Source organism: Lynx rufus, unplaced genomic scaffold (assembly GCF_022079265.1).
Source record: "Lynx rufus isolate CCGP_SWC_20201006 ecotype Redwood Valley unplaced genomic scaffold, mLynRuf1.p SCAF_5, whole genome shotgun sequence".
Lineage (NCBI taxonomy): Eukaryota > Metazoa > Chordata > Mammalia > Carnivora > Felidae > Lynx > Lynx rufus.
The window spans coordinates 140,337,328-140,365,149 of record NW_025814867.1 but is presented as its reverse complement, the minus strand read 5'-3'; the positions used below and the strand labels follow the sequence as shown (position 1 = coordinate 140,365,149).

At 43.5% G+C, this 27,822-nt stretch overlaps 1 protein-coding gene across 7 annotated transcripts in view; it reads left to right on the top strand.

Moving 5' to 3' along the window:
- APP (amyloid beta precursor protein) overlaps positions 1-10,028 on the top strand; it is a 272,775-nt gene extending 262,747 nt beyond the window's left edge. For all 7 annotated transcript variants that reach the window (XM_047099054.1, XM_047099050.1, XM_047099055.1 and 4 more), the window contains 2 exons: positions 629-775; positions 8,806-10,028. In XM_047099054.1, coding sequence (XP_046955010.1) covers positions 629-775; positions 8,806-8,907 — 249 coding nt within the window. In that variant the 3' untranslated portion in view covers positions 8,908-10,028. The remainder of the gene's footprint in view (positions 1-628; positions 776-8,805) is intronic.
- The last annotated feature ends 17,794 nt before the right edge of the window (positions 10,029-27,822 follow it).

The window sequence follows — 27,822 nt, the reverse complement described above, 5'->3', positions numbered from 1 at the left end:
CTTTGAAAGAAAACTGTCTTTGAAGCATCACGCTTCTCAAGGTTAAGTATCGTCCTCTTGAATTATTGAAGTATTGGCTAAAAGGAGGTAACAAGATGTCCTTTTTCTTCTGATGAACTCCTTTGTTTCAGATGCTTGATTCCTACGTATTAATGTCCATCTGAGGAAGTTGGGACATCTGGGGGGTTTGAAAAGGACCTAAGGCGTCGTGGTCACGCATCAGGTCTCCCAGCTGATCTGCTTTCAAAATCACGCTCGGTGCCTCTACGGCCGCTGATAGGTCCCCGCCCCACCTCTCACCGGTGTTCCACCTGCCAAGGGTTTCAGGGTTCCTCTTGGCTTCTGTTTTGCCTTTCTAGAGACATGCAGGGGATGGCAGGGGAGGGAGTAGACTTCCCAGAACTGGGGAAGCCACATGCTGTACTTTGTTGTGTAGACCACAGATGTCATTCTTGATAAATAGAATGTGTGGGTTTTTGGGGGGTTTTTTTGTTTGTTTGTTTTTTCCCCCAAGTACACAGCAGGTAACAAAGTAGCCACCAACTCACACTTCCATACTGAAACTTTTCACATACCTTCTCCGGTTGTCGCCTGCGATTACAGTCCTTTTTCTTGATTTGTTTTCAAGGTGTTCTTTGCAGAAGATGTGGGTTCAAACAAAGGTGCCATCATTGGACTCATGGTGGGCGGCGTTGTCATAGCAACGGTGATTGTCATCACCTTGGTGATGCTGAAGAAGAAACAGTACACGTCCATCCATCATGGTGTCGTGGAGGTAGGTGACCTTGGCCGCATGCTTGCAAGTGGGAGTTGAAGGCTACGAGGGAGGTTGTCCGTGGCATTAAGCTCAGAATCCTCTAGGTGTCTCTTCTTTGAAAAGGAAAGTCCACGTTCCCGCATGGTGCTCACTCAGGGTGGCCGCTGTGTTCTTAGTCTGTCTTCATGCACGCCGACTTAGAAATACTGTGATCAAGGCACTGGGTTGGTTGCTGCTCCCTCAGCTTCTTATAATACGTATGGAAATGTCAAAATACTACTGAGTATAAAGCCTGACTTCAAGAGATTGCGATTACCCTCCAGCATGTAAAAGAAAAGAAAAAAAGACAACAGAAGTCAGAAGTGAAAAGGAATGAGGAAGTCTGCTTCAAAAAAAAACCTAAACCCTAGGTTTATTCCCTAACCTTTTTAAAAGTTTAGTTATTTATTTTTGAGAGAGAGAGACAGAGAGCAGGGGAGAGGCAGAGAGAGGGGGAGAGAGGGAATCCCCCACTGTCAGCCCAGAGCCTGACGCGGGGCTTGAACTCACGAACCGTGAGATCATGACCTGAGCCGAAATCAAGAGTCAGACGCTTAACCGAGCCAGCCACCCAGGCGCCCCTGTTCCCTTATATTTTTTTTTTTTTTGTCTTAAAGACTGACTTGTAACTAAAACCAGGGAATAGTAACTAATGCTAATTTTCGGGTGAGTTTCACAGGAAGTGACATTATACCAAGTAGCCAAGCAGAGCCTACAAGGTCATTCCAGATGTTCAGCCTGTTACCCTGCACGTCTGGCTGAAATACCTTACTTTTTCAGAGTTTAGTGCAGTCACACTGGGGGTAGAGAGAAGGTTCACCAAGTGACAGTCACGATTACTGCACAGTTACGCTTCAAGATTTTGTCCCCATGGGCCAATATGTGACTGACGTGTGTATAGCACAGAAGTCACGAGTTGCACCAAGAAAAGACGGTAGCTGCAAGGTTCAAATATGACTTTTGGGGGCACCTGCGTGGCTCATGCCATTAAGCTGTCCAACTGGATTTTTGGCTCAGGTCATGATCTCATGATTTGTGAGTCTGAGCCCCGCATCGGGCTCTGTGCTAACAGCACAAAGCCTGCTTGGGATTCTCCTTCTCTCCCTCTCTCTCTGCCCCTCCCCAACTTGCATGCTTTCTCATGCTCTCGCTCTCTCTCTCTCTCTCTCTCTGTCAAAATAAATAAAATAAAACATTTTTTTTAAAAAATATTTTACCGGTAAGTCATCTCTACCCCCAGCGTGGGCTTGAACTCACAACCCCAAGATCAAGAGTTGTACGCTCCACCAACAGAACCAGCCAGGTGCCCCCTATGCATTTAAAATACGGTTCTGGGGTTGTGGCAGAGAGATCCTCGTAGTATATGCAGTTTTTTAGGGAACTGTTGGAGAAAGTGAATGAATACATCTTGAGAAGTATTCGAATTTTTCAAACTAAGGAGATCTCAGTGACCAATCAAATTTATCTTTTCATTTTGTAGATGAGAAAACAACCACACAAAAGTGCTCACCCAGCGTCAAATATAGGGCCAAGGTCCAAATACAGATTATCTCATGTCCTAGTCATTGTTTCTTCTATCAGAGAAAACTCCAGATACTTCCAGTGAGCCAAACTTCTCATCAGCCCCACATGGGCTCCAAATCATTCTTGATCAGAGAAGGGCAGGAAAAGTTTAAAGAAGTTAAATGTATGGCAAAGCCAAAAACCTCGTTTTGTTCAGCACTTACATTCTCGAGGCTACTTGCTTATGGGATCTGCTGGTGGAAATTGGGTTTGAGTCTTCTTTTCCCTCTCCGTGCTGGTGTGGACATGCTAGAGATCTGACCCAGGGAAGCACTAACAGGTTTTCAGTGTTGTTGGCCTGTGTGTTTGAGAAGCCTGAACTCATTAAGATAAAACCTAGCATCAAAAATCGGAAGGCAAGTAGCTTGTGCAGAAGGAATAGAAAACATTGGCTCGTTTGGCTAAAGCATAATTAGGGCAGGATGCATAGGCTAGATTTTCTGCTTTTCAAAAGTTGGAATTGTAATAAAAGTTTTTTGATATGCGAGTTCAGTTTTCAGTAGCAAACGTGTGTATACAGGCTCTTATTAAAATTGAGACTTGCTGGGGCGCCCGGGCGGCTCAGTTGGTTGAGCGTCTGACTTCGGCTCAGGTCATGATCTCCCCGTCCATGAGTTCGAGTCCCACATCGGGCTCTGTGCTGACAGCTCAGAGCCTGGAGCCTGCTTCCGATTCTGTGTCTCCCTCTCTCTCTGCCCCTCCCCCACTCATACTGTGTCTCTCTCTGTCTCAAAAATAAACACTAAAAAAATTTTTTTTTTTTAATTGAGACTTGTTTGGGAAAAAAAGAGAGATGGGGCACCTGGGTGCTCAGGGCTCAGTCGGGTAAGTGTCCCAACCCTAGATTTCAGCTCAGGTCATGATCTCCTGGTGCGTGAGTTCGAGCCCTGCATCGGGCTCTGTGCTGACAGCGGGGAGCCTGCTTGGGATTTTCTCTCTCTCCTCTTTGCTCTCTGCCCTTCCCTCTCTCTCTCTCTCTCTGTCTCTCTCTCTCAAAATAAAGAAACATTTTTTTTTAAAAGAGAAAAAGCTGTGAAAGAACAGAATGATTGACAGATTAGACGGTCAGCACATCAAATAAGCGATGACGGCACCATCGACTCTGGGGTGTTGCTCTTATAATGGTATTTCGGAGCTTGCGTCTTTTGAAACCGTGTGAGGTGTATCATTGTAAGCATCAGCTGACTTCCTTTCTACTCAAAACATGACTCTTTTCATTTCAGGTTTGGGCCCAAAAAAAAAAAAAAAAGTGTTTTCATACTTGGGTAATTAAACCGCCCCTTTTTAATTCTTTATTGTGCCGTATGGGAATTTCGTTGTTTTTAATTGAAGATGAAGACACACCGTGTTTTGGTCGTTGCAGGTGTACAACCAAGTGACCTGCCAATTCTGTGCCTTACACGGTGCTCAGCACAGTAAGTGCAGCTGCTGTCTGTCACCTGTAATTGTATGTTTTGACACATACAATTAGCCTGACGGATCTCCCCCAGAGGCCTCTTCCTTTTGATCAGTTCCAAGTGCCCGTTCCAAACAGCCGATATTGGTAAACAACAAAAATTTATCTCCTCACAATTCTGGAAGCTAGAAGTCTCAGTTATCTTTTCCTGTTTGTTTGTTTAATGGTTTTTATTTCTGAGAGAGACGGAGAGCGAGCAGGAGAGGGGCAGAGAGAAAGGGAGACACAGACTCCGAAGCAGGCTCCAGGCTCCGAGCTGTCAGCACAGAGCCCGACGCGGGGCTTGAACTCCTGAACCGTAAGATCATGACCTGAGCCGAAGTCAGTCGCTCAACCAACTGAGCCACCCAGACACCCTGCTTTGTTATCTTTTTATAGAGTTATGGCACATGACGTTTCCTGATGAATGTGCCATCATACTGATGTGATTAAAAAAAAATATGTCTAGGGAGCGCCTGGGTAGCTCAGTCTGTTAAGTATCTGACTTCAGCTCGGGTCATGGGTTTGAGCCCCATGTCAGGCTCTCTGCTGTCAGCGCAAAGCCTACTTCAGATCTTGTCTCCCTCTCTCTCTCTGCCTCTCCCCCCACTCATGCTCTGTCTCTCTCAAAAATAAATAAACATTCTTTTAAGTTACTTACTTTGAAAAAAAAAAAAAAATATATATATATATATATATATATATCCTTAAGGGTCCTTCCTGGCAAGAAGTGGCGCAGAAAAGTGTGGCTGGACCCAAAATCTCTTGTGGCTGCAAGCAGACAGCCGGGAGAGGTTTTGGGAGGTCAAAAGAAAGCATCAGTGATCAATGACGATGAAGGCCTAGCAAAGAGTCCATCGCCTGCCTGAAAGATCCCTTAAACGTGGGCAGTAAACCTAAGTGAACCAATTCTAGAAAGATGGAATTACAGTTAAGAAAATGAACGTGGGGGCGCCTGGGTGGCTCGGTCGGCTGAGCACCTGACTTGGGCTCAGGTCATGATCTCGCAGTTCGTGGGTTCGAGCCCCGCGTTGGGCTCTATGGAGCCCACTTTGGATTCCGTGTCTCCTTCTTCCTCTCTTCTTCCCCCACTCATGCTCTGTCTCTCGCTCCTTCAAAAATAAACATTTTAAAAAATTAAAAAAAAAAAAAAAACATGGACACAACTGAACAGAAAACCAACAGTGCGGAATTAGAGGAGGAAGAATGACCAACTTGAAAACGTGGTTGTTGTTTGCTCTGTTTTCCTTCCCGCAGTACGAGCTCCTTTGGTCGTCTTGCCCTCTATGCGGTTGTGGATTAAGTCGCTGTGATTTATCTTATTCTCCTTTAGAATAACAGCTTCGTTGTTGTGTCATTCCATCCAGAACAGGCAGCTCTGTCTCCAATTTCCCCCGACTGCTTTAGGGGAAATAATAGTGAGGTGTTCGTGCTGAGGCCCTGCCTGCCCGGGGCCGCAGTGGGCTGGCCCGTACCTGGTGGCCCCCACCAGTGCGGTAGCTTGGCCGTGAGGGACCTGTCGCCAAGCCCCACTGGGGAGGAAGGCTCCCCGTTAACCTGCCGTTCTTCCTCTAGCTGTAGGTTTATCCCTGAATGTGAGTACCCAGTGTTTCACTTCATGCTCTCATGGGGCCGGGGACAAAGAGACACAACCCAGGCTCCTTGGGTGCCATTTTGTAAAAATAACCCCCCTGCTCTAGCTCCTGAGCCAGCCGTCTGAGGGTCTGAGGGCTAAGCCTCCCCACCACTTGAGCTGCCCTCCCAGCAACAAAAGATAATAATGAGGATTAGCAGGGAGAAAGGAGGCCAAGAAGACAGGAAAGTTAGATGCGTGGGTTGAGCCCCGGCCTCAGCCTGGAATTTCTGACAGGGCTGTTTTAAGCGTTTGGCTTTGGCCTTTGAAGAAGAGAGAAACTATTAAGTTGCCGGGTGTTCCCCTGACCTTGATGAATGCAGATGACAGGTGACAGCCAGTGTGAGGGTTGATGTGCTTCCTGGAGGACATAGAGCTCTGATATTCTAACAGTCGAGCAGCGTTTTTTTCTACACTCAGAAATACAGCAGCTTTGTGCTGGCTCTTTCCCTCAGCGAGACGTTTTGTTGTTGCGTTTTCGTTTTGTTTTCTTTTTAAATCCTGACGCTCTTTGAAATATCAGTTAAAAGGTGGCACAGAAACCAGAAGATGGCCCAAGTTCGAATGGCCTCATGCTACATACAGGCCGTTCCCTGGCAAGCAGATCTGGAGAGTGGTCAGAATCTCTTACTATCGGTGCTAATCTTTGATGATGACATTTTAGCTTACGAGTCCGGGGCTAATTACCCAATTGCCAATTAACGCACGGTGACCTCATTTGTTGACAACATAGCGGGTCAAAGGAAGAGGAAGGGATGGGAAAAACATCCATAATTATTCCCATAAGGACAGGGGTGCTGAACATCGACTTGCGCGGTGTCGTCGGGGTACCGACTTGGCGAGAGCTTGTTTGGTGGCTTTGTTCTAAGGGGAAGTGCCCAGACTTGTCACTAGAACAGGAGAACTTACCCAGAATGCAGCAGCTCTGACGAGGCCACGTTAGGGGAATGTTCTGTGGATGGGGACTCGAGAAGCATGCACGTGATGGGCAGTCTGAGGGAGCTGCCCTGGGATTCGCTAAAGCAGTCATTCCAGTTCATTCTGGTGAGGTGGAGTCCTGTGCAGGATCCCTGGCAGAGCCAGAGTGTTCCGGTCGTATTGAAATGGAACCGACATATAACGCCATATTAGCGTTAAGTGCACAACATGATGATTCGATATGTGTGTGTATTGTGAAATGATTACCACGGTATGAACTGAGCTAACACCCATCACCAGACAGTTACAGTTTGTTTCCTTGTGATGAGAACTTTTAAGATCTACTCTTTTAGCACCTTTGAAATCTACAGCACAGTGTTACCAACTTACGGCCACCATGCTATACACGTGGCTCCAGAACTTACTTATCTTATAATCGGAAGTTTGTATCTTTGGGCCACTGTCACCCGTTTTTGCCACCCCTGGCAACCTCTAATTCTCTGTATCTTTGAGTTTGTCTTTTTTTTCAGATTCCACATATAAGTAAGATCACACGGTATTTGTCTTTCTTTGTCTGGCCTGTCTCACTTAGCAGAATGCCCTCACGGCCCATCCACGTCAACAAATGACCGTGGTTCCCTCTTCGTGGCTGTGTAATATTCCACTGAATAATAATCCATTCCTCCGTTGGTGGACACTAAGGTTGTTTCCATGGTGTGACTGTTGTAAATAATGCTGCATTGAACATGAGGAAGCAGATACCCTTTTGAGGTAGCGATTTCATTTCCTTCAGATAAATGCCCAGGAGTGGAATTGCTGGCTTGTTTTAGTGTATTCAGAAACTCCACACTGCTTTCCATAGTGATCGTACAAAAATTTCAGTCTAAATTTTCCATTAGCCAGTGTGGTTTAGTCCTATCAGGCTGCATCCCTAGACCTGGTGTCTTAGCCTCCAGCACTCCTGCTCTCTGGTATTTTTACTTCTTTGGGTTCAGGGATGGTGCTTCAAGAAGACAGGTGTGTGGGTTCAGAACCATGCCACCAGACGGGCTGTCGGTAGGGAAAGATGTATAAAGAGCTGAATGTCACCTTGCAACAACACTCAGCTGTGGGGAATGGGCAGGCCGTATTCTCCTAAAATGATGGGGACCCCAGTTCCATCACGGGCAGAACAGACCGCATCCTTTTGAAGGAAAGACCGTCTTCTGCACAGCACATTCTAACTTTTCGGTGGAAAACATGCTTCTCCATTCTGGTTAAATTTGTGTCCATTCTCTTTATCTTCCAATGGTCATACAGAAGAGGAATTTTTAAAATAACAAAACTAAGCTTTCACTCACTCAGCAAAGAGTTAAGTACTTTGGCCCATCTGTTCGGTGTGAGTGGTACAGCAGATAAGAACAGCCACTCCCCACCTTACGGGACTAAGTCCACCTTGCCTTGCCGGGTGTGAAGAGAGTCAATACCCCTGCACAGCTCTGTCCTAACCGTGATGCGGGGGTGGGTGTGGGCAGGTTTACAGTCCACCCGATCTTGGAGGGAAAGCACCACATCAACACAGAGGATCTGTTTGCAGATCTTTAACTGGACATACTTCCATAGTCTTAGTGCTCAGTTTTTAAAAAAATGCATGGATAGGGGCGCCTGGGTGGCTCGGTCGGTTGAGCATTGAACTTCAGTTCAGGTCATGATCTCGCGGTCTGTGAGTTCGAGCCCCGCGTCGGGCTCTGTGCTGACCGCTCAGAGCCTGGAGCCTGCTTCGGATTCTGTGTCTCCCTCCCTCTCTGCCCCTCCCCCACTTGTGCTCTGTCTCTCTCTGTCAAAAATAAACATTAAAAAAATTTTTTTAAATACGTATATACATGTACAATCTGCAACAGCATATTCTTTCAATGTTTCCTTTTCTCCTGCGCCAAGTAGCGCCTTTGATATATGTAGATCATTTTAATTAAAAGATTCTCAGACCTCTCGTCATGTTAAATTTAGTGAAAACAGGGACAAATTAAAATGAGCATGGCAAGATAATCAGTCTACATTTATTTGCCTCCCGGTCTACTTTGCTGACGCTCCGTGATGCTCTTGGATTTTTTTTTTTTTCCAGCTTACCACCACACTTTCAAGTAAAACAGTTTTTGCACTGTGACCTTTTTATCCCTTGTTGGGCCAACAGGGAAGAAAAAAAAAGATTTATTGTGCCGCATACATCCAGTTACTGTTAAGTTGGGAAAGCAACCGCCGCGGAGCACTTTGCAAGCCGAGCCAGCTGGGCAAGGTTTGAAGCGCCACCTGGTGGCCGGACGGAGCATCTGTGTAACTGGTGGGCGCAGGCGTCGTGCTCTGAGATGGGAGAGGAGGGAGAAAAGAAGACCCCGCTCTTTCTCCTTTACTGTTCAACGTGAGCGCTCCTGAAAGATTGATTTTCTTTTTTTTTATTCATTTTTCCTCGCCCTTGCTTTTCAGGTCGACGCTGCTGTGACCCCAGAGGAGCGCCACCTCTCCAAGATGCAGCAGAACGGATACGAAAATCCAACTTACAAGTTCTTTGAGCAGATGCAGAACTAGACCACCGCCACAGCAGCCTCTCGAGTTGGACAGCAGAAACCATTGCTTCACGACCCATCGGTGTTCATTTATAGAATAATGTGGAAAAGAAACAAACCCTCCCGTTTTCTTCTTTACTCATTATCGCCTTTTGACAGCCGTGCTGTAACACAAGTAGATGCCTGAACTTGAATTAATCCACAAATCAGTAATGTATTCTCTCTCTTTACATTTTGGTCTCTACATTATTAATGGGTTTCGTGTACTGTAAAGAATGTAGCTGTATCAAACCTAGTGCATGAATAGATTCTCTCCTGATTATTTATCACGTAGCCGCTTAGCCAGTTGAATATTATTCTTGTGGTTTGTGACCCAATTAAGTCCTACTTGAAATATGCTTTAAGAATCGATGGGGGATGCTTCATGTGAACGTGGGACTATAGCTGCTTCTCTTGCCTAAGTATTCTTTTCCTGATCACTATGCATTTTAAAGTTCGGCATTTTTAAGTATTCCAAATGATTTCGAGAATTTTTTTTCCATGATTGCATTTTACTGTACAGATTGCTGCTTCTGCTATATTTGTGATATAGGAATTACGAGGATACACATTTATTTCTTTGTGCCTGTTTTATGTGCACACATTAGGCATTGAGAATTGAAACTTTTTTGTCCATGTATCTTTGGATCTTTGATAAAGAAAAGAATCCCTGTTCATTGTAAGCACTTTTATGGGGGGGGGGGAGGGGGGCGGGAGTGTTCTGCTGGCCTCAAATTACCAAGAATTCTCCCAAAAAATTTTCCGCAGGACGATTGTACAGAATCATTGCTTATGACCATGATAGCTTTCTACACTGTATTACATAAATAAATTAAATAAAATCACCCTGGGCAAGAGTTTTCTTTGAAGGATAACTATGGATGTTAAATATTCACAGTAATTGGGGAAGGGGGGAGTGGAAAGAGGCAGATTCAGTTTCTTTTAACCAGTCTAAAACATTTTATTTATGATAGCAAAAGAAAGTGAGAGGGGAAGGGGCAAAATCAGGGAATGGGCAAGTCCTGCCTGGACAAACCCTTTTAAGATTTGTCTTCAATTTGTATAAACTGGTGTTTTCATGTAAATAAATACATTCTTGGAGGAGCGCCATTGTGCTGGTGTGAATGATTCCATGGTAACCACCGTTTGACCATGTAGTCCTTAAAGCCTGGTGAGAAACCTTCTGACGTAATCTGCTCTTGGACATCCAACAGATTTGTATCTTAAGTGCAAGGTGTCTGAGTAGGAAACATGCATCTTCCAGTGCTAGTAAAATACCTCATTGATCTAATTCAGTTTTTAGCTTGGTCCAAAGTATGTTTGCTGCTGTATCGTGGTCCTCAAGTTGGTCTCCGTCGTAGTCTGTTCGGACCGCCATAATAAAATACCGCAGACTAAACAACAGAAATTTACTTTTCGCAGTTCTGCAGATTGGAAGTCCCGAGGCAAGGTGCCAGCACGGCCGTGTGAGGACCCTCCGGCTTGCAGATTCCTCATTGTACAAGGTCACTGGTCCCATTTCAAGGATCCTCATGACCTTAGTCCCCTCCCAAAGGCCCCACCTCCTGGTAGGAGCACACTGGGCATTTTAATTTCAACACAAGAATTGGGGGAGAGGGGACAGACATTCAGACAGACCATAACAGTCCCAAATAAGAGCTGAAGAGAGAAGCTCCAGGGAAGTAAAAACTAAGACAAGCTGATGGCCAGCTCTAAAGCAGATCTTCTGAATGCTGACACAACTGACATTTTGGAAGGAATCCTTCCTTGCTGGGAGTCTGTCCTGAGCACTGATGGATTTCCGGTCTGTACTCCCGAGACGCCAGGAGCACTCCCCACGTGATAATCAAAAATGTCTCCAGACATTGCCACGCGTCCCTTGGGGGGAACTAAATCGCCCCCATTTACGAACCACAGCTCTGTAGCTTTTTTTTTGCTTTTTTTTTTTTTTTTTTTTTGAGATAGCATTAGTGGGTGAGAGGCAGAGAGAGAGAGAGAGAGAGTCCCCAAGCAAACTCCACACTCAGCCCGGAGCCTGACACAGGGCTCAATCCCACCACCTGAGTCAAAATCGAGATTTGAGTGCTCAGCCGAGCCACCCAGGCACCCCTGTAGCTATTTTAAAACAATGTCCTGGGCACATGATTTTTAGTTGGAGAGCCTGTCCCATCTGCTATCCCAAAGGTCTAAGAACACATTGATTGACCTGGTGTTTTTGCTGTGTTGTGCTTGGAACCAGGTGAGCACGTGCATCAACCTTCCCATTTGAGCTCTGGATTTAACCTTTCAAACCAAAACACGAAACACAGAATTTTAAATTCGTTTCCTCACGTCACTGTGCTCTAAGAACAGACTCCATGAAAACTCGCCCGAGTGAGGGCGCCTGGGTGGTTCAGTGAGCTAGATAAGCGTCCGACTCTTGATTTCAGCTCAGGTCGTGATCTCACGGTTCTTGAGTTCGAGCCCTGCGTCAGGATCTGTGCTGACAGCACGGAGCCTGCTTGGGATTCTCTCTACTTCTCTCTCTCTCTCTCTCTCTCAGAATAAGTAAATAAACATTAAAAAAAAAAAAAACTCGTCTGTGTCCTGTTCTCTTGTGAACAAAACAACTCTCCCCCTTATCCTGTTAAAGGCAAGTAGACGTGAAGGCTATATGAAGGTGTGTTAAGGTATGGCCATTTGGGTATAAGCTGCGATTCCATTTTGCCTGGCTAGAAGGTGGCCAACGGGGGGAAAGTTAGTCCTAGTATGACGGTACATTTCTCATGACACTAATGAATTAAAACCGAACTTTCTCATAGGTGTGGAATGTTACTCCCAGGCAGGCTTCGGTCCCAGTAACTGCAAGCTTTAGTTTTGATCATTTCAGAGCTAATGAGGAAATTTTTAAAGCATAGAGAGAGAGCTTAGAGAGCTATACAGATAGAATTTATGAAAAGAAAGGATACTGCCTTATAGTCTTGGTTCTCAGATTGAGGTATAATGAAAGGATTCTCCAGATGGCCTGGGGATTAATCAATAGGTAATTTATCCAGCCCAAAGATCAATGAGATCTTGGGGGGTGGCGGGGAGGGTTGCACGACCGACCTGATGGGTGAGGGATGGCCTCTCAACACGCTTTTCATTTGCATTTACTTTATGATGAATAAAACTTGATATGCTCAAGGACCATTTTGTATCTCTGAATTTTCTCTTTACATCTTTTTGTTTGGGGCTTGAAATCTATTTTGCCATCAGGATTGCAGTCCCTGCTGTCTTACTGTTTCCATTTGCCTGATAAATTTTTGTCCAGCCTCTTTATTTTTAGCCTTTTCAATTGCTGCATTTTCAGGGCATGCCATGTACACAGCACAGAGCTGGGTTTTTGCTATACGCGCCAATTTGGAAGTCTTTTTGGTTTAATAGGCAAGTTAGACCCATTCGGTTTTATGATATGATATGACTATGTTTGCTCTGAGTTCTGTCAATTGTTGTAGTTACTAAGTATTATATTTAATGTGTCTCTATGGAAGGAGGATTCTTACCCGCGTGTGTAAGTGTGTGTGGTTTATAGGAAGCGTATTTTTATTCTAGTGGTTACTTTTTTACAAATGATTTTTGCAGTGCTCTTAAATCCCTTTTTTTCTTAACCTTTACTAGCTGTCTTTTCCAAATGATGTTCTTTGATCCCTTCCCACTGTCAACACAACAGTGAATGGTCTTACCCTACCCTCTCCCTTTTCTTTCCCTTCTCCCATTTTGTCAGTTGTTATTTGTTCTATTTATTCAGACATAAATGTTTATCTATTTTTCTTCAACCCTGATCCCACCCGATTTTAGTCTCTACAGTGGAATATGTGAAATGCTCTCCACCAGTCTTTTGTCCCCAGACATCTTTTGGTTGGATGAAGCTCACCCTTCTAATTAGAAACTGTTAGAATTCCTCAGCAAGAGTGGCTAAAATGAACAAATCAGGAGACTACAGATGCTGGCGAGGATGTGGAGAAACGGGAACCCTCTCGCACTGTTGGTGGGAATGCAAACTGGTGCAGCCGCTCCGAAAAACAGTGCAAAGTTTCCTCAAAAAATTAAAAATAGATCTGCCGTATGACCCAGCAATAGCACTGCTAGGAATTTACCCAAGGGATACAGGAGTGCTGATGCATAGGGGCACTTGTACCCCAATGTTCCTAGCAGCCCTTTCAACAATAGCCAAATTATGGAAAGAGCCTAAATGTCCATCAACTGATGGATGGATAAAGAAGATGTGGTTTATATATACAATGGAATACTACTTGGCAATAAGAAAGATTGAAATCTGGCCATTTGCAGCAACGTGGATGGAACTGGAGAGTGTGATGCTACGTGAAATAAGTCAGGCAAAGAAAGACAGATACCATATGTTTTCACTCCTATGTGGATCCTGAGAAACTTAACAGAAGACCAGAGCGGGGGGAAAGGGGGGGAAAAAAAGTTACAGAGAGGGAGGGAGGCAAACCATAAGAGACTCTTAAATACTGAGAACAAACTGAGGGTTGATGGGGGGTGGGATGATCACTGGGTGTTGTATGGAAGCCACTTTGACAATAAATTATATTTAATAATAAAAAAAAAAAGAATTCCTCAGCAAGAACATGTGTGAGGGGCACCTGGCTGGCTCAGCCAGTAGAGCATGTGACTCTTGATCTCAGGGTTATGAGTTCAAGCCCCTCTACACGTTGGGTGTAGAGGTTACTAAGAAATTAATTAATTAGTTAATTAAAATAAAAACACATGGACCGTATCTCTAGAGTCCTAACACATTCAAAACTGATCTTTATGACCTTGAAACTTGAAAGGCAGTTTCTTTATCCTTCGGTGTCTAGAAAAATGCTGCTCTACTGTTTCTTTGCTTCGTAATGTTATTTTTGAGAAATCCGAGGCCGTCTACTTCCCTTTCCTTTGTTAAGTGTTTTCATTTTTTGCCTAGAGGCTCTGACAATTTTGTTCCTTTAAAGTCTAATAATTCAAAGTTGATTATACGGGGTCAGTTTTCCAGGTAACCCCCAGGACTCTTTCACTGTGTGGATTCAGTTCCTTGTTTCTGGGAACTTTTTCTTGGATTACAGTTTTAAATATTCTGTTCCATAATTTTATTTTCTTTTTCAGATATATCATTAGCACACACTTTGGGGCTCCTTTGCCTCATTTCCATTTCAACCTCTTTCTGATCCTTTTTATGTATTTGTTGTCTCGTGTTCATTTCTCTTGGTTGTTTCCCTTCTTTTATTCGGTTCCCTTCATTAAGTTTTTATTTGAACCCATTCTCCCGCGGGCACCTCGTGACCTGTTCTTTATCACTGATACAGTTCTGTGATTTTCCTCCTCTGTCTTTCCTAAATTCGATCAGCTCTTGTTTCATTTCTTCCTGATTTTTTCTTGATCTCTCTACTTAGTTTTTCTATTTCTGATCCGGGGCATTTTCCATCTTCCCAGATGCATGGTGCAGACTGTTTAATTGAATCTTGTGTTGCATGGTTTCTGTTCGTATTCGTGTCTGGGCAGGTGCCTGGTTTACAGCACATTCTTCTGTCTGTCCTTTCATGGATGGCGTTGGGAGGGCAGGACGCGATGTGTCTTGTTCCTGCTTTCTGTAGGATCCTCCATTTCGCTCATTTCCTTCTTTCCCTTCATTGCCTGTCTCCCAGGAGCACCCCCTCTTCTCCATATTTCATTCTCCTGCAGATTCATGGCTTCTGCAAGTCACCCGCTCTGGTCCTGCACACTTTGAGACAGCTCTCTATAGCCAGGGAGATAACGCTACCAGTCCCCCTCTCTGTTCGTTATTTTTGTATATGTTCTTTCACTTTCTCTTTTGAGGGTGGTTTTGCCTTTTTTCCCCCTCAAACTCCCTTGCTTCCCTCCAGTCTTTCCCCAGGATTTCCAGACTTCTCTCTGCCCCTCTCTGCACCCACCCATTGGTTCGGGGTGGCTGCAGCAAGCCAGCAGAGGACATGCTGTTGGCATTGATTTTGCTTTGTTTGTTTCCTCTGCTTACACACAATTGGAAGGTTGCAGTTTCTCTTCCTCTCAATAATGCTGAAGAGGGAGAGTCAACCAGCATTATGGGGAAATCTCCACAATGGTAGGTTTTAAAAGCTCCCCCAGGTGGGGGCACCTAGGTGGCTCTGTCTTAATCATCTTGGTTTCCGCTCAGGTCATGATTGGCGCGTAGCCCGTTTGGGATTTTCACTCCTTCTCTCTCTGCTCCTCCCCCGCTCATGCTGTCTCTGGCTTTCTCAAAAATAAATAAACTTTAAAAAAAGTTAAAAAAAAATTTCCCCCAAGTGATTCCACTATGCAGTAGGGTGGAGACCCACTTACTATATCACAATTATATCACAATAATAAGTGGAGAACCACTTATTATAACACAATTATATCACAAACCACATAATATATCACAATTATATCACAATGTGCTTTTAATTTGTTTTACACGTATTGCTTCAAAAATCCTTCGGCTTCCTGGCCGTGACTGTCTGGCTTTCTTTCTACCCGCACCCTCCATGGAGTGCTGGTCTTCAGATCTGTGTTTCTCAAAGGCTCTTTCATTCTCTCATATCAGAATTACCCGGAGGCCTTGCCAAAAGAATACAATTTCCTGGATCTCATCTTGGATCTACTTAGATAATCTCTGGACCCAGGACTCCTCATTTTGTATGATTTTTTTCATGTTTATTTATTTTTGAGAGTCAGAGAGAGAGAGAGAGAGAGAGAGCAGGAGAGGGGCAGAGACAGAGGGAGAGAGAGAATCCCAAGCAAGCACCGGGCTGACAGCACAGAGCGATGCGGGGCTCCAACTCACAAACCGTGAGATCGTGACCTGAGCCAAAGGCTGATGCTTAACCGCCTGAGCCACCCAGGCGCCCAAGGACTCCTGATTTTGAATAAGCAATTCTCCCCATGATTATTCAAGCCACGGAAGGTCATAAGAATTGCAACTTTAGATGTTGGGGGACCCCAAGGCTCTGGCCTCAGTTTTCCCTTCTATACACTGTCTCTAAGTTACCACGGCCACACGGAAAGTATTAGTTATAACTCGTATACAAAGCTTAAACGTCGATCTTTTCCCTGGGTTTCAGGCCCAGATGCCTATTTCTGCTTTAACAATATATGTCGTGATTATAAATGCTGTTTGCGTTAATTGTACGTAAGACAAAATGTAGGAATAAAAAGGATTCACCCATAATCCCACCATCCAGACAGAAGTACCGTTAATACTTTTGCATATGCACTATCAGTATTTTTAAATCACATGCATTTATCTCACTTTCCATTCTCTCATATCTCGTAGCCTACATGCTGTTTTTCCATTTGCTTTAATATATGCATATTCTCATATCACCTAAAAACTTCTTAACTATTTTTTAAAATTTTTTACTATATTTATTTATTTTGAGAGAGAGAGAGAGAGAAAGAACAAGATGGGAAGGGACAGAAAGGGAGGGGACAGAGGATCCAAAGCAGGTTCTGTGCTGACAGCAGAGAGCCTGATGTGGGGTTCAAACTCACAAACCGTAAGATCATGACCTGAGCCGAAGCCCAATGCTTCTCCGGCTGAGCCACCCAGGCGCCGCTCTTCACTATTTTTAATGACCACATAAGGCTATCTAATCCACCTTCTTTGGGAAATTCTTCTGCTATGATTTTAAGCCAATCTCATCGACCACAAATCAATGTGTTCTTTAGTTTTTGCTTTTTAATAAAAGATCGTTTAACATCTGCTTCAAGACTGCACACCTGAGTCAGGCTCTGCCTCAGTCTCCCGCTTTGTAAAAATAAAATAATAGGTCTTCATTCACGAGGATTAAATTTGTTAAAATATATGAAGTTTTCAGAAGTAAATGGTAGAGAAGCGTTAGCTACTCAGGAGAGTGTCAGAGAAGTAGAAGGGCGTTTTTACTTCTTATCCCTTTTTCAGAAAAGGAAGTCCCACCCTCATCAGTAATATAGGTGAGTGCCCTCTCAAAGTACCGCAGGACTCAGGGGGACTTGGGTAATGTCACATATTGCCAAGTTGAAATGAAAAAAGAGAGACTAATTTTGGCTTCACTGTACACACCATTTTCCTATGAGGCTGGTCATCTAGGAATAATTCTCTTGTAGAAGATTCCTGAAAGGTCCCTGTGGCCATTCTCTTCTATTCCTTCTTTCCTACATGCAGATCTAAGGGCCCTACAGTAGTGTGATTTTCTATATATAGGAAAAATCAGAGCACAAATCACCATGTAATTCCCTTGCTTTGATTACATTTACATTTGCAGATCACATCGGAATATCCATTGGGGCTATTAAAGCAACAAAAGCTATGCCTCTTCAGGCAACAGGCTCTGAGGCTACCCAACAGGCAATGTCGCTCTCTCGCTCTCTCTCTTTTAATGTCTTATTTATTTTTGAGAGGTGGGGGCCAGAGAGAGGAAGACAGAGGATCCGAAGCAGGCTGTGCATTGACAGCAGAGAGCCCAACGCGGGGCTTGAACTCACGAACAGTGAGATTATGACCTGAGCCCAAGTCAGACACTTAACCAACCGAGCTACCCAGGCACCCTGGCAATGTCTCATTTCTGACCTCGCGGTCTTTGAAAAGGTTTTAGAGTGATTTCCAGGGTTGATCATTTTAATTGTAAGTTGTCTGGGATAACAAAGTATTCTTGGATAACCTGCTTTACACACCTCAGAGCATACTATAATTTTTAACCACCCTAAATTTAGTTTTTTCTTTTTTTTTTTAAGTTTATTTATTAATTTTGAGAGAGAGAGAAAGAGAGAGCGGGGGTGGGGGGAGGGGTCAGAGAGAGGGAGAGAAAGAATCCCAAGTGCGCAAGGAGCTTGATCCCACAACCACACGTTCATGACCTGAGCCCATATCAAGAGTGAGCCGCTTCACGGACTGAGCCACCCAGGTGCCCCTAAACTTAGTTTTTCTTAGGCTGAACTCTGTTTCTCCAAACTAGGACTCTTTCTCAAACAATCCTCCTCCGGTGTGTAAGGTGGCCACAGCGGCTTCATCTCGAGTCATTCGTTCACGTAACACTCTTATTGAATGTCTACTGTATACACTCAGACAATACCAGTGATGGGGGATACAGTGGTTAAAAAAAACAAGCATGTGGTTCCACTCTCAAGACCTTACAAATCTCCAAGTAACCGTGACTAAACGGTGCTTATACACTAACAATTTTTATTTTGCCACAAATCTGCAATTTGAACAGGGCTTGATGGAGAAGGGTCGTGTCCCCATAGTATCAACTGGGGCAGCCCGACTAAAGCCTAGAGGATCTGTTTCCAAGATGGCACATTCACACGGCTGGCCGGTTGGTACAAGCCATCAGCCTGGGAGTTTGGCTAGAAACCTCAGTGCCTCTAAACGTGTGCCTCTTCACGCGGCCGGGGCATTCTGATAGCGTGGTGGCAGAGTTCCAACGGTGAATGTCCCAAAAAGAGGGCAGAAGCTATATTGCCTTTTATGTCCTGGTCTCGGAATTTCCATGACATCACTTCTGTCATACCCAATTCATGGAGGTAGTCACGAGGACGTTCCCCAGGTGAAGGAGAGGGCACAGAGACCCTTATGTCTTGATGAAAACCATGTCAGAAAATAAAACCACAACATTAAGAAAAATATATATATTCCATTCAGATAAGTAGAGGTGACAGCCATTCCTCTTTCTTGATCTGCCTAGCATAATTGACTGGTGATGAAAGACAGTTTGGGGCACACAATGATGAACGATGTAGCTCAATTCCCTTGGGTAGGACAATTTCTTTTCACATTTCCCTTTTTGGACCTGTCCCCTGGACTTCAGATTCCCTGTTGCCTGCTGATACCTGCTTCTTTTTTTTCTTTTTTCTTTTCTTTTCTTTTTTTTTATTCTCAAGTTAGTTAACATACAGTGCAGTCTTGGCTTCAGGAGTAGAACCCAGTGGTTCATCACTTACATAAGACACCCGTGCTCATCCCAAGTGTCCTCCTTGATGCCCATCACCCGTTTAACCCATCCCTCCCATCCCCCTCCCCTCTAGCAACCCTCAGTTTGTGCTCCGGCTCTAAAGGTTTGCCTCCCTCTCTGTTTTTATCTTATTTTTCCTTCCCTTCTCCTACGTTTATCTGTTTTGTTTCTCAAATCCCACGTATGAGTGGAATCATGTGATATCTGTCTCTCTCTAACTTATTTTGCTTAGCATAATACATTCTGGTTCTATCCACGTTGTTGCAAATGGCAAGATTTCATCCTTTTTCATTGCCGAGTAGTAGTCCACTGTATAGACATACCACATCTTCTTTACCCATTCTTCAGTCAATGGACATTTGGGTTTTCCATAATTTGGCTATTGTTAATAGTGCTGCTATAAACATTGGGGTGCCTGTGCCCCTTCGAAACTGATATCTCCATCTGAATATTTCACAGACATCTCGTCCTTAACATGGTCGGCATCCAGCTCCAGATGTCTTCCTCCCCTTTTTGCCTTTCCGTTCTTTTTAAAAATTTTTTTAATGTTTATTTATTTTTGACAGAAAGAGAGAGACAGCCAGAGCACGGGTGGGGGAGGGGCAGAGAGAGAGGGAGACACAGAATCCGAAGCAGGCTCCAGGCTCCGAGCTGTCAGCACAGAGCCCGACACAGGGCTGGAACTCACAAACCGTGAGATCATGACCTGAGCCAGAGTCGGACGCTCAACCAACTGAGCCACCCAGGCACCCCTGCCTTTCCCTTCTTATTAAACAACTCTGCTCTCCCAGTTGCTGGGACCAAAAACCACAACCCACTGGTTATCCATTCACCTTATTCCTTTATCTTCTGTAGGTCTTTGACCCAATGTCATCATTTTGATGCTATTGTTCCTGACCATACTGGTTAAAACCAAACTCCCTCCCTGCCCCCGACCATTTCCTACACCCCTGCCCCCCATCGTTTGTCTCCTTGGCCCCATTTTACTTCCATTTGCTCACGGTTCTCCTTTCATTACAATACAAACTCCACAAAGGCAAGACTTTGTTTCTATTTTGTTCACTAATGAATCCTTAGTGCCTAGAACAGCGGCGCACCCATGATTGCTCGATGAGTATTTGTTTGAATAAATGCATCAAATTGAGTTGTCACACTTGGACAATGAGCACAGAGAAAAGACTGAGAAGGGGGAAAACTGGGAGGAAGGGGAATGACTTACTCAAATATCTTAGAAAAACTGGAGAGAACCAACACAGCTCCATATCTTGCTTTGCGTTCTCAAGATCCAGTCACAGACTGAAGAGTCTTAAATACTCTTCACAGTGTGTAGGCTTTGCTAGTTTCAGTTTCCTATGGTAGTTTCCTCCATGTGGAAATGGAGCAATGGCCTGGCAGGGGACATAGGCTTCTGCTACGTTTCCGTGGCAAAGAAAAACCAGCTCTCAATTGCCCCCAGCGTTTCTATTCATCCTTCCAAACCAGAGGGTTTTTATCTACGGCCAGCAGCCCTTTTACATCAAGGGACAGAGCTCCAACCATAAGAAAAGGAAAGCGGTCGTTTAATGAAAATTACACCTATTATTGAAGAATTGTACTTCAGCCTAAAAACTACGATCCAAGCTTTGGGGAATTGCACCATGAAATACAGATAGTTAATAGAACAGAGAAAAATGGCGAACTCAGAGAAATAAGCACCTCAGGAGTAGTCAACCAAAGGCAAGCGCAGTGTAGAATCTTTAATAAGTTTTAGGAATTGAAGAAGCAGAATTGAGAGGAAATGAGCCTGAGAGAGATGAGTTTCTGGAAGTTTCGATTTCAGTGTATATTTATAATCACATGTCTGCTCTCTCTTGGCTCATTTTAAACTAAGGTACCCCTAAAAGCTCTGCATATATGGAAGAAGATTCATTTCAAACCTAAAGGTGATCCCTAAAACTCTGGAGTCCCACCAGCTACCTCAGCACTGTCCTCTCGAGCGTTCCCTGACAGAGGCCCACGTGCCTGCAGGGCCCGGCCCCTGGACTCTTCTGAGACTCTCTGAAGATATTTCTGGCTCAAGGTTTTGTGTCTTTATCTCCAAGAGAATGGAAAAGCATTCCATCTGACTTTATGACTGCTTCTAAAAAATAAAGAAAGGGGCGCCTGGGTGGCTCAGTCAGTTGAGCGTCCGACTTCGGCTCAGGTCACGATCTCGCGGTCCGGGAGTTCGAGCCCCGCGTCGGGCTCTGGGCTGATGGCTCAGAGCCTGGAGCCTGTTTCCGATTCTGTGTCTCCCTCTCTCTCTGCCCCTCCCCCGTTCATGCTCTGTCTCTCTCTGTCCCAAAAATAAATAAACGTTGAAAAAAAAAATTTTTTTTTAAATAAAGAAAGAAGTAGTTCTCAGGTCCCCATGCTACCCGTCTCATTCCAGTCACCCAAATTTTGTCCAAATGCTTCAGATCAGAGAAATACCAAAGGTGAGGGGGCATTAGAGATTATTTGGATAGGTCCCTTATTTTACTGAGCAGGAAACTAAGGCCCAGTGATGTGAGGTGACTTACCCGCAGCTCTGGAAGATATAAGCAAGAATCTGGTCCATTCTTTTTACCTCCAGCTCTCCCTGAAGACTCCATACTACAGCCTGTAATACGCTCCCTTAAAACGAAGTCCTGGCTCCCCCAGATCTCTACCTTGTCTCCCCAACAGCCTTGTCAGCTGCGGCTTCCCCACTGTCATCCAGTGGTAGAGTGCAAAGTGCCCCTCAGCGAATTCAAGGAATTTACCTGACGACAGCATTTAGGGTAATCTCACCAGAAGAAATAACCCATATGGGGGAGGATGCCAAAAAGTATCATTTGGTCTTTCTCCCAGGTATACCATATAGAATCAGGTATGTGCCACTTTTCACAATGGTAAATGTTGGACTGCCAAGACCAAATTCATCTTAAATGTCACAGCCAAATTGTATAAATACATTATGTTTGGTTTCCAAACTATGTCAGGAAAAGATGAACCGCCAGGTGCTAATAAGGTAAAATAGAAAGTCATGTCGCTAATAGGCCACACAAATAAGGGATGTGATAATTATCCCACAATATCCTCATACTCTGAAAGTCCCCCACCCTGTCATCAATAGCGTTAACCACGTAAATATGATTTTGTTGCGTCAGCAGAATGAGTTATGTCTCCAGTTTTCACTGTGGTGAATAACTGCACCTAAGATTGTTGAAGGGGCCAAGGAGGCCAGGTTAGGACTGAAAATTGACTAGAAAAAAATTTACAAGTCCTCTGGTTCTAATGATTTTATTCTCTAATGGGCAAAAACTCAGGGGCAAAGAGATAAGAAGAAAAATGCATGCCATGGTGGTATTTCCCACCCACCCCCCCCCCCCGCCCCTTCTTTCCAGAAGAAGGTTAAAAAGCATCTCCATGTCTTGGTTACAATGGGGCTGCAGTTGCACCGTGGGTTTCAGCTGCTGTCTGCTGAGAAGTGCTTACACTCTGCCTTTTGCCTTTCGAATGTCAAGACCAGCAGAGAGAGTGCCACCGGCAGTTACCTAGAAGGATGGAAGCAAAACCACAGCACAAGCTGCCCATCACTTCTGCCCATCATCTTGGAGGCAGGAACCGCTTCTGCAAAGGAGAAACAATTAGAATTTTCTCAAAGGACAGCTGGAGGGAAAGGTTTCTTTTTCCTGTCCTAGCCAGTAGGCAGAATTTCTAACATCAGAAAACTTTGAGGAAAAGAGAAGACACACACACACACACACACGCAAAAACCCTAACAGAACACAGATGTTTTATTTAGAAAAAGGAAAGGCACAAGAGCCATATATAAAGGAACCTAGAATTAATGTCCAAAAACGGTTTAGCCTATTATGATGTAAATCGCTCTGACACCAGCATTTTCTTTGTATCTGCATTTTACTAAACTAATTGCAAAGCCAGCCCTGTGTTGTCTGACCATTGGTCTTTTTATTGTTTATGCTAATGGGTTTTGTGGGTCGTGGATTAGTTGCATTTTAATGCCCAGAGGCAAAAAGATGAAAATATTCCAATGACAGTAATGGATGAAAAAGCACCCTACTGTTTGCCGTTTCAGACACAGAACTATGTGATTTTTGTTTTCATGTTATGTTGCCTGTGCCCGATTAACCATTTTGACAATAGCCACAGAGACTTTTCGCGAACAATCCAAGGTCTCCTGCATATGATTTTTCTCTAGACCATCCTCTACATTGCTCCTTAAAATTTCCTAAAATTATAGGGGCGCCTGGGTGGCGCAGTCGGTTAAGCGTCCGACTTCAGCCAGGTCACGATCTCGCGGTCCGTGAGTTCGAGCCCCGCGTCAGGCTCTGGGCTGATGGCTCAGAGCCTGGAGCCTGTTTCTGATTCTGTGTCTCCCTCTCTCTCTGCCCCTCCCCAATTCATGCTCTGTCTCTCTCTGTCCCCAAAATAAATAAACGTTGAAAAAAAAAAAAAATTAAAAAAAAAAAAAAAAAAAAAAAAGTTTAAAAAAAAAAAAAAAAATTTCCTAAAATTATAGATGAGTCTGGCAAATGTATATGGCTCACTGTACATGAATCTAATTCTCACATGTATAAGTGGATTCAGGTAAGGGAAGGAAAATTACATGACTCTAATATATATATACACACACACACACATATATATGACGTATATGACGTATATATATGTTAAAGTTGGCAAAATTTTGAGAGGAATGGAGAGAAGGTTTGGGGCTTATAGACCAGCCAAGGCTTGGAGAATATTTACTCTGCTGAGCGGGTGAGTCTATCTTAGCATGATAAAATACTGGATCTTACCCACAACCAGTATAATGTTTCCTGTCCTGAAGCTTGGCAGACACAAATGGCCTTGTTAGATCTTGTCTTTTCTTTCGGAAAGCAAGTGCCACAAACATTCCACAACTTAATGCAGTAATTATCTGTTCTCAACTACCAGTGTGGAGCCTTCTTAGATTAAATTCAGATGGGCCAGAAGCACATGCTCATTTCACTGGCAGTGAGGCTCCAGAGGGTTTTTTTTTTTTTTTAAATTTTTTTTTCAACGTTTTTTATTTATTTTTGGGACAGAGAGAGACAGAGCATGAACGGGGGAGGGGCAGAGAGAGAGGGAGACACAGAATCGGAAACAGTCTCCAGGCTCCGAGCCATCAGCCCAGAGCCCGACGCGGGGCTCGAACTCACGGACCGCGAGATCGTGACCTGGCTGATGTCGGACACTTAACCGACTGCGCCACCCAGGCGCCCCTCCAGAGGGTATTTAAACAACCCAGACAACAGACTGCCGAGGGTTCCTCTCCCTTTTCTTTGGAGTGAGGAGGGAGTAGTACGGGAAGTAGAGAGAGCTTAGAGATGCTGCAAATGACTCTTGCAAATAAATCTTTTCCAATCTGAATAGCAAATTGATCCTTGAACTTTTCGTGTATGGCTCCTTTGTTCATCTCGTCAATCAAGCACATATAAAAATCGTTGAATCACTATGTTCTACACCTGAAACTACTATAACCTATGTCACGTACATTTTTAAAAAAAGAAAAAGAGCACAAAACCAAGATGTTAACAATAGGGGAGACTGGGGGAAGGGTATATGGAGTGCTCTGTACTATTTTTGAGCCTTTCTGTAAGTCTAAAAGTATTTCAAAGTAAAAGATTAAAAATAGTATTATATGGTCCAAGACTATTAAAAGAGAGATATAATAAAAGTCCAGAGTCTATGTGACTGCCTCTTTTTTGGATGATTATCAAGTTAATCCTTGTGGCCACTGCCATTATGTATGAAAAGTTAAATACTTTCATGGGGACTCAATAGCTATTGACAATGAAAACCTCAAGGTGCTCCAATTTGAATCAGAATTTAGATTGAAATGACACGAAATATACTCTAAGGAAGAACCAGTTAATCAAGAACCATGAAATTTCCAGATAACCCAGAAGTCTTTATTAGCAGTCTTGTAAGGGGAAATAAATTTGGTCCCAATGGAAGGAAAGAATACATTTGGGTCCCTATACTTTTTACATGGTCTGCTGCCTGGTTCACTTATTTCTAACAATCCCTCCAATTTCCACTTCAATACACTGATTTTGAACTTTCTTTTTTTTTTTTTAATGTTTTTTATTTATATTTGAGACAGAGAGAGACAGAACATGAGCAGGGGAGGGGCAGAGAGAGAGGGAGACACAGAATCGGAAGCAGGCTCCAGGCTCTGAGCTGTCAGCACAGAGCCCGACGCGGGGCTCGAACTCACAGACTGTGAGATCATGACCTGAGCCGAAGTCGGACACTCAACTGACTGAGCCACCCAGGCGCCCCGATTTTGAACTTTCTATACAAAATGGCAATACTGGTAAGCAATTCGCATGGAGTACTTTAAATTTACTTTAAAATTTTCTGTACTATTACTCTTTTATCTTCTATACTATTATATCTTTTACCCTTTTATTTTTAAAATAAAAATATCAAGAATTGCATTTGTTAAGAAAACAAATACTTTTTTTTATTTTTTTAGTTTTGGGGGGGGTAAGCATGAGTGGGGGAGGGGCAGAGAGAGAGGGAGACAGATTTCGAAGCAGGCTCCAGGCTCTGAGCTGTCAGCACAGAGCCCAATGCAGGGCTCGAACCCACAAACCATGAAACCATGACCTGAACCCAAGTCGAATGCTCAACTGACTGAGCCACCCGGGTGCCCCAAAAAACAAATACATTTTATTTTAAAATATTCTTGTATACACATGCCATGTCCCTTGGCATCCTCAATCTTCTAATTATTAAAAGTACGTGTTCTGTGGCCCGAAATTGTGGCACTGAAAGTCACCTGGGGACAGGAAAAGAGGTGAGGGCACAAGTTAGAGAAAAAAAATGTCCTTGAACCCTTGAACAGCAAAGGGATCAATACACTCCTGTGGAAACATGGGTAGGCAATTAGTATGTGGTTAAATGAATATTTCAAATAGTTTGCCCCACGGAAGCACTCCAAAGGCATGGGAAGGAGGAAGGGCTGACTATAAGGCTTGGTCCTGCCCCGACTTGGAAACAATTGAAACAAATGTGTAATTTACAAGATAAAGCAAAAACCACAGATCTTCTTGGACAACATGAACCAATGGATGAAATTAAAAGTGGAGAGACTGCCAGTCAGCCAAATATTTGAAAAATTAAGGTTTTTAGCTGCCTGAATATTCTGTTTAATTAACCTTAAACAGATTTGGATTGCCACTTAAAAAAAAAAAAAAGGAAATCAACAACATTTGACTTTTATTGAATAATATTTGGTCTTTGTTTAGCTTTTTTTTTTTTAATGTTTATTTACTTTTGAGAAAGAGAGACAGAGTGTGAGTTGGGGAAGGGCAGAGACAGAAGGAGACACCGAATCGGAAGCAGGCTCCAGGCTCTGAGCTGTCAGCACAGAGCCCAACTTGGGGCCCGAACTCATGAACCACGAGATCATGACCCGAGCCAAAGTCAGATGCTCAACCGACTGAGCCACCCAGGCGCCCTGTTCAGCTATTTAATAGAACCGCTGAGAACTTGCAGTGCTTTTGTGTGATTCATTTCTTCATTTAACAAATATTTATAAAGTATTCCCGGTGTTCCAGGTGCTGGGGATAGAGCAGTTAACAAAATAGACAAAATGAGTGCCCTGTGGACTTTACATTCTAGTGTTAGTCTGGAAAATGTCAGTTATCACAGATGTTCAGAGATGTGGTAATTTCTGTTAGTTCATGGACCACTGAGAACGTGTTGAAAACTGTGAGTCTTCTGTCTATAATTAATTCACTGATAGAAAAATTTATGAACATATTCATATAATTTGGTATAAATATCAGCTGTGACTATTGTTGCCACATCATCTGAGATTTCAGACCTTCTACTCTGGTTTTTGAGCTCTGAACCTGTAATGCATAGATTTATTCAAACAGAAAGCAGGTATAAATTGGTCTACGTTGGCTAATTTCAGATTATTTTAAAGAACCACTAAGCTGTCTTCTGGAATGAGAAAGTTTACATATGATATATAATGACAGAAGCCCCCTGGCCTTTGTTTTCTTTGAGTCATATCATTGGATCATTGGGTATATCCTATTGATTGCCCATGCCTTGGGTTAAATTATTAAATTATTAAACTGGATTAAATTCTATTCTAATACAGAGTCACTCTTTTTAACAGAAAGCAATTATGAATTGCATGAAGAAACACTGACTTCAGCCAAAAGGAGAAAATGCATCATTAAGTTATTTAACTGTTACAGGAACCATGTTTAGAAGGCATATCTTTAGGTTACTAAATATATTCTTTTTTAGCATAAAAAATTAGAGCAGACAGCATTCAGATGAAAGGATAATTAAGAAACACCCTTGGTTGCTGAGTTGTTTTGTCATGAAATGAGGCACTCAAATTTTCATAACCCAGGAAAAAGAAATTTATTTACCACTAAATCAAATTTATTCACCACTAAAAATTCATTTGCATTTTAAAGTGATATAAAAAAAAACAAAAAACAACCTGGTAATCTTTTCATAGACTATGTAACTTAATCCTGAGTCGGGATCCCCTGAAGAGACTCTAAGTTAATCCTAGGTGCCAAGGGGAGAGGTATAGTAAAAAGGTGGAGTGGGTGAAGCTCACTAAAGACTGAGTTATTGAATTTTAAACCAGTCTCCAAATCCCCTTTTACTGCAAGCAAATATTTTGTCATGAACACAAAATGGCACCGCAAAATAACCAAGCACCTCAGTCTCTTTCTCTGTGGGGTCAGTAATACGGAAGCCGCTGCTGCTGGGGTCAGGTTTGAACGGAGTAGGCTAGGCAATGTTGATTGCTCTTAGATGTCTTTGACACCAAGTACTGTCTGAACTGTGGGGGTCACAAAAAAGAAAGAAAAGGAGAAAAATGAGAAGAAAAGAAGGTAAATAAGGAGGAAAGG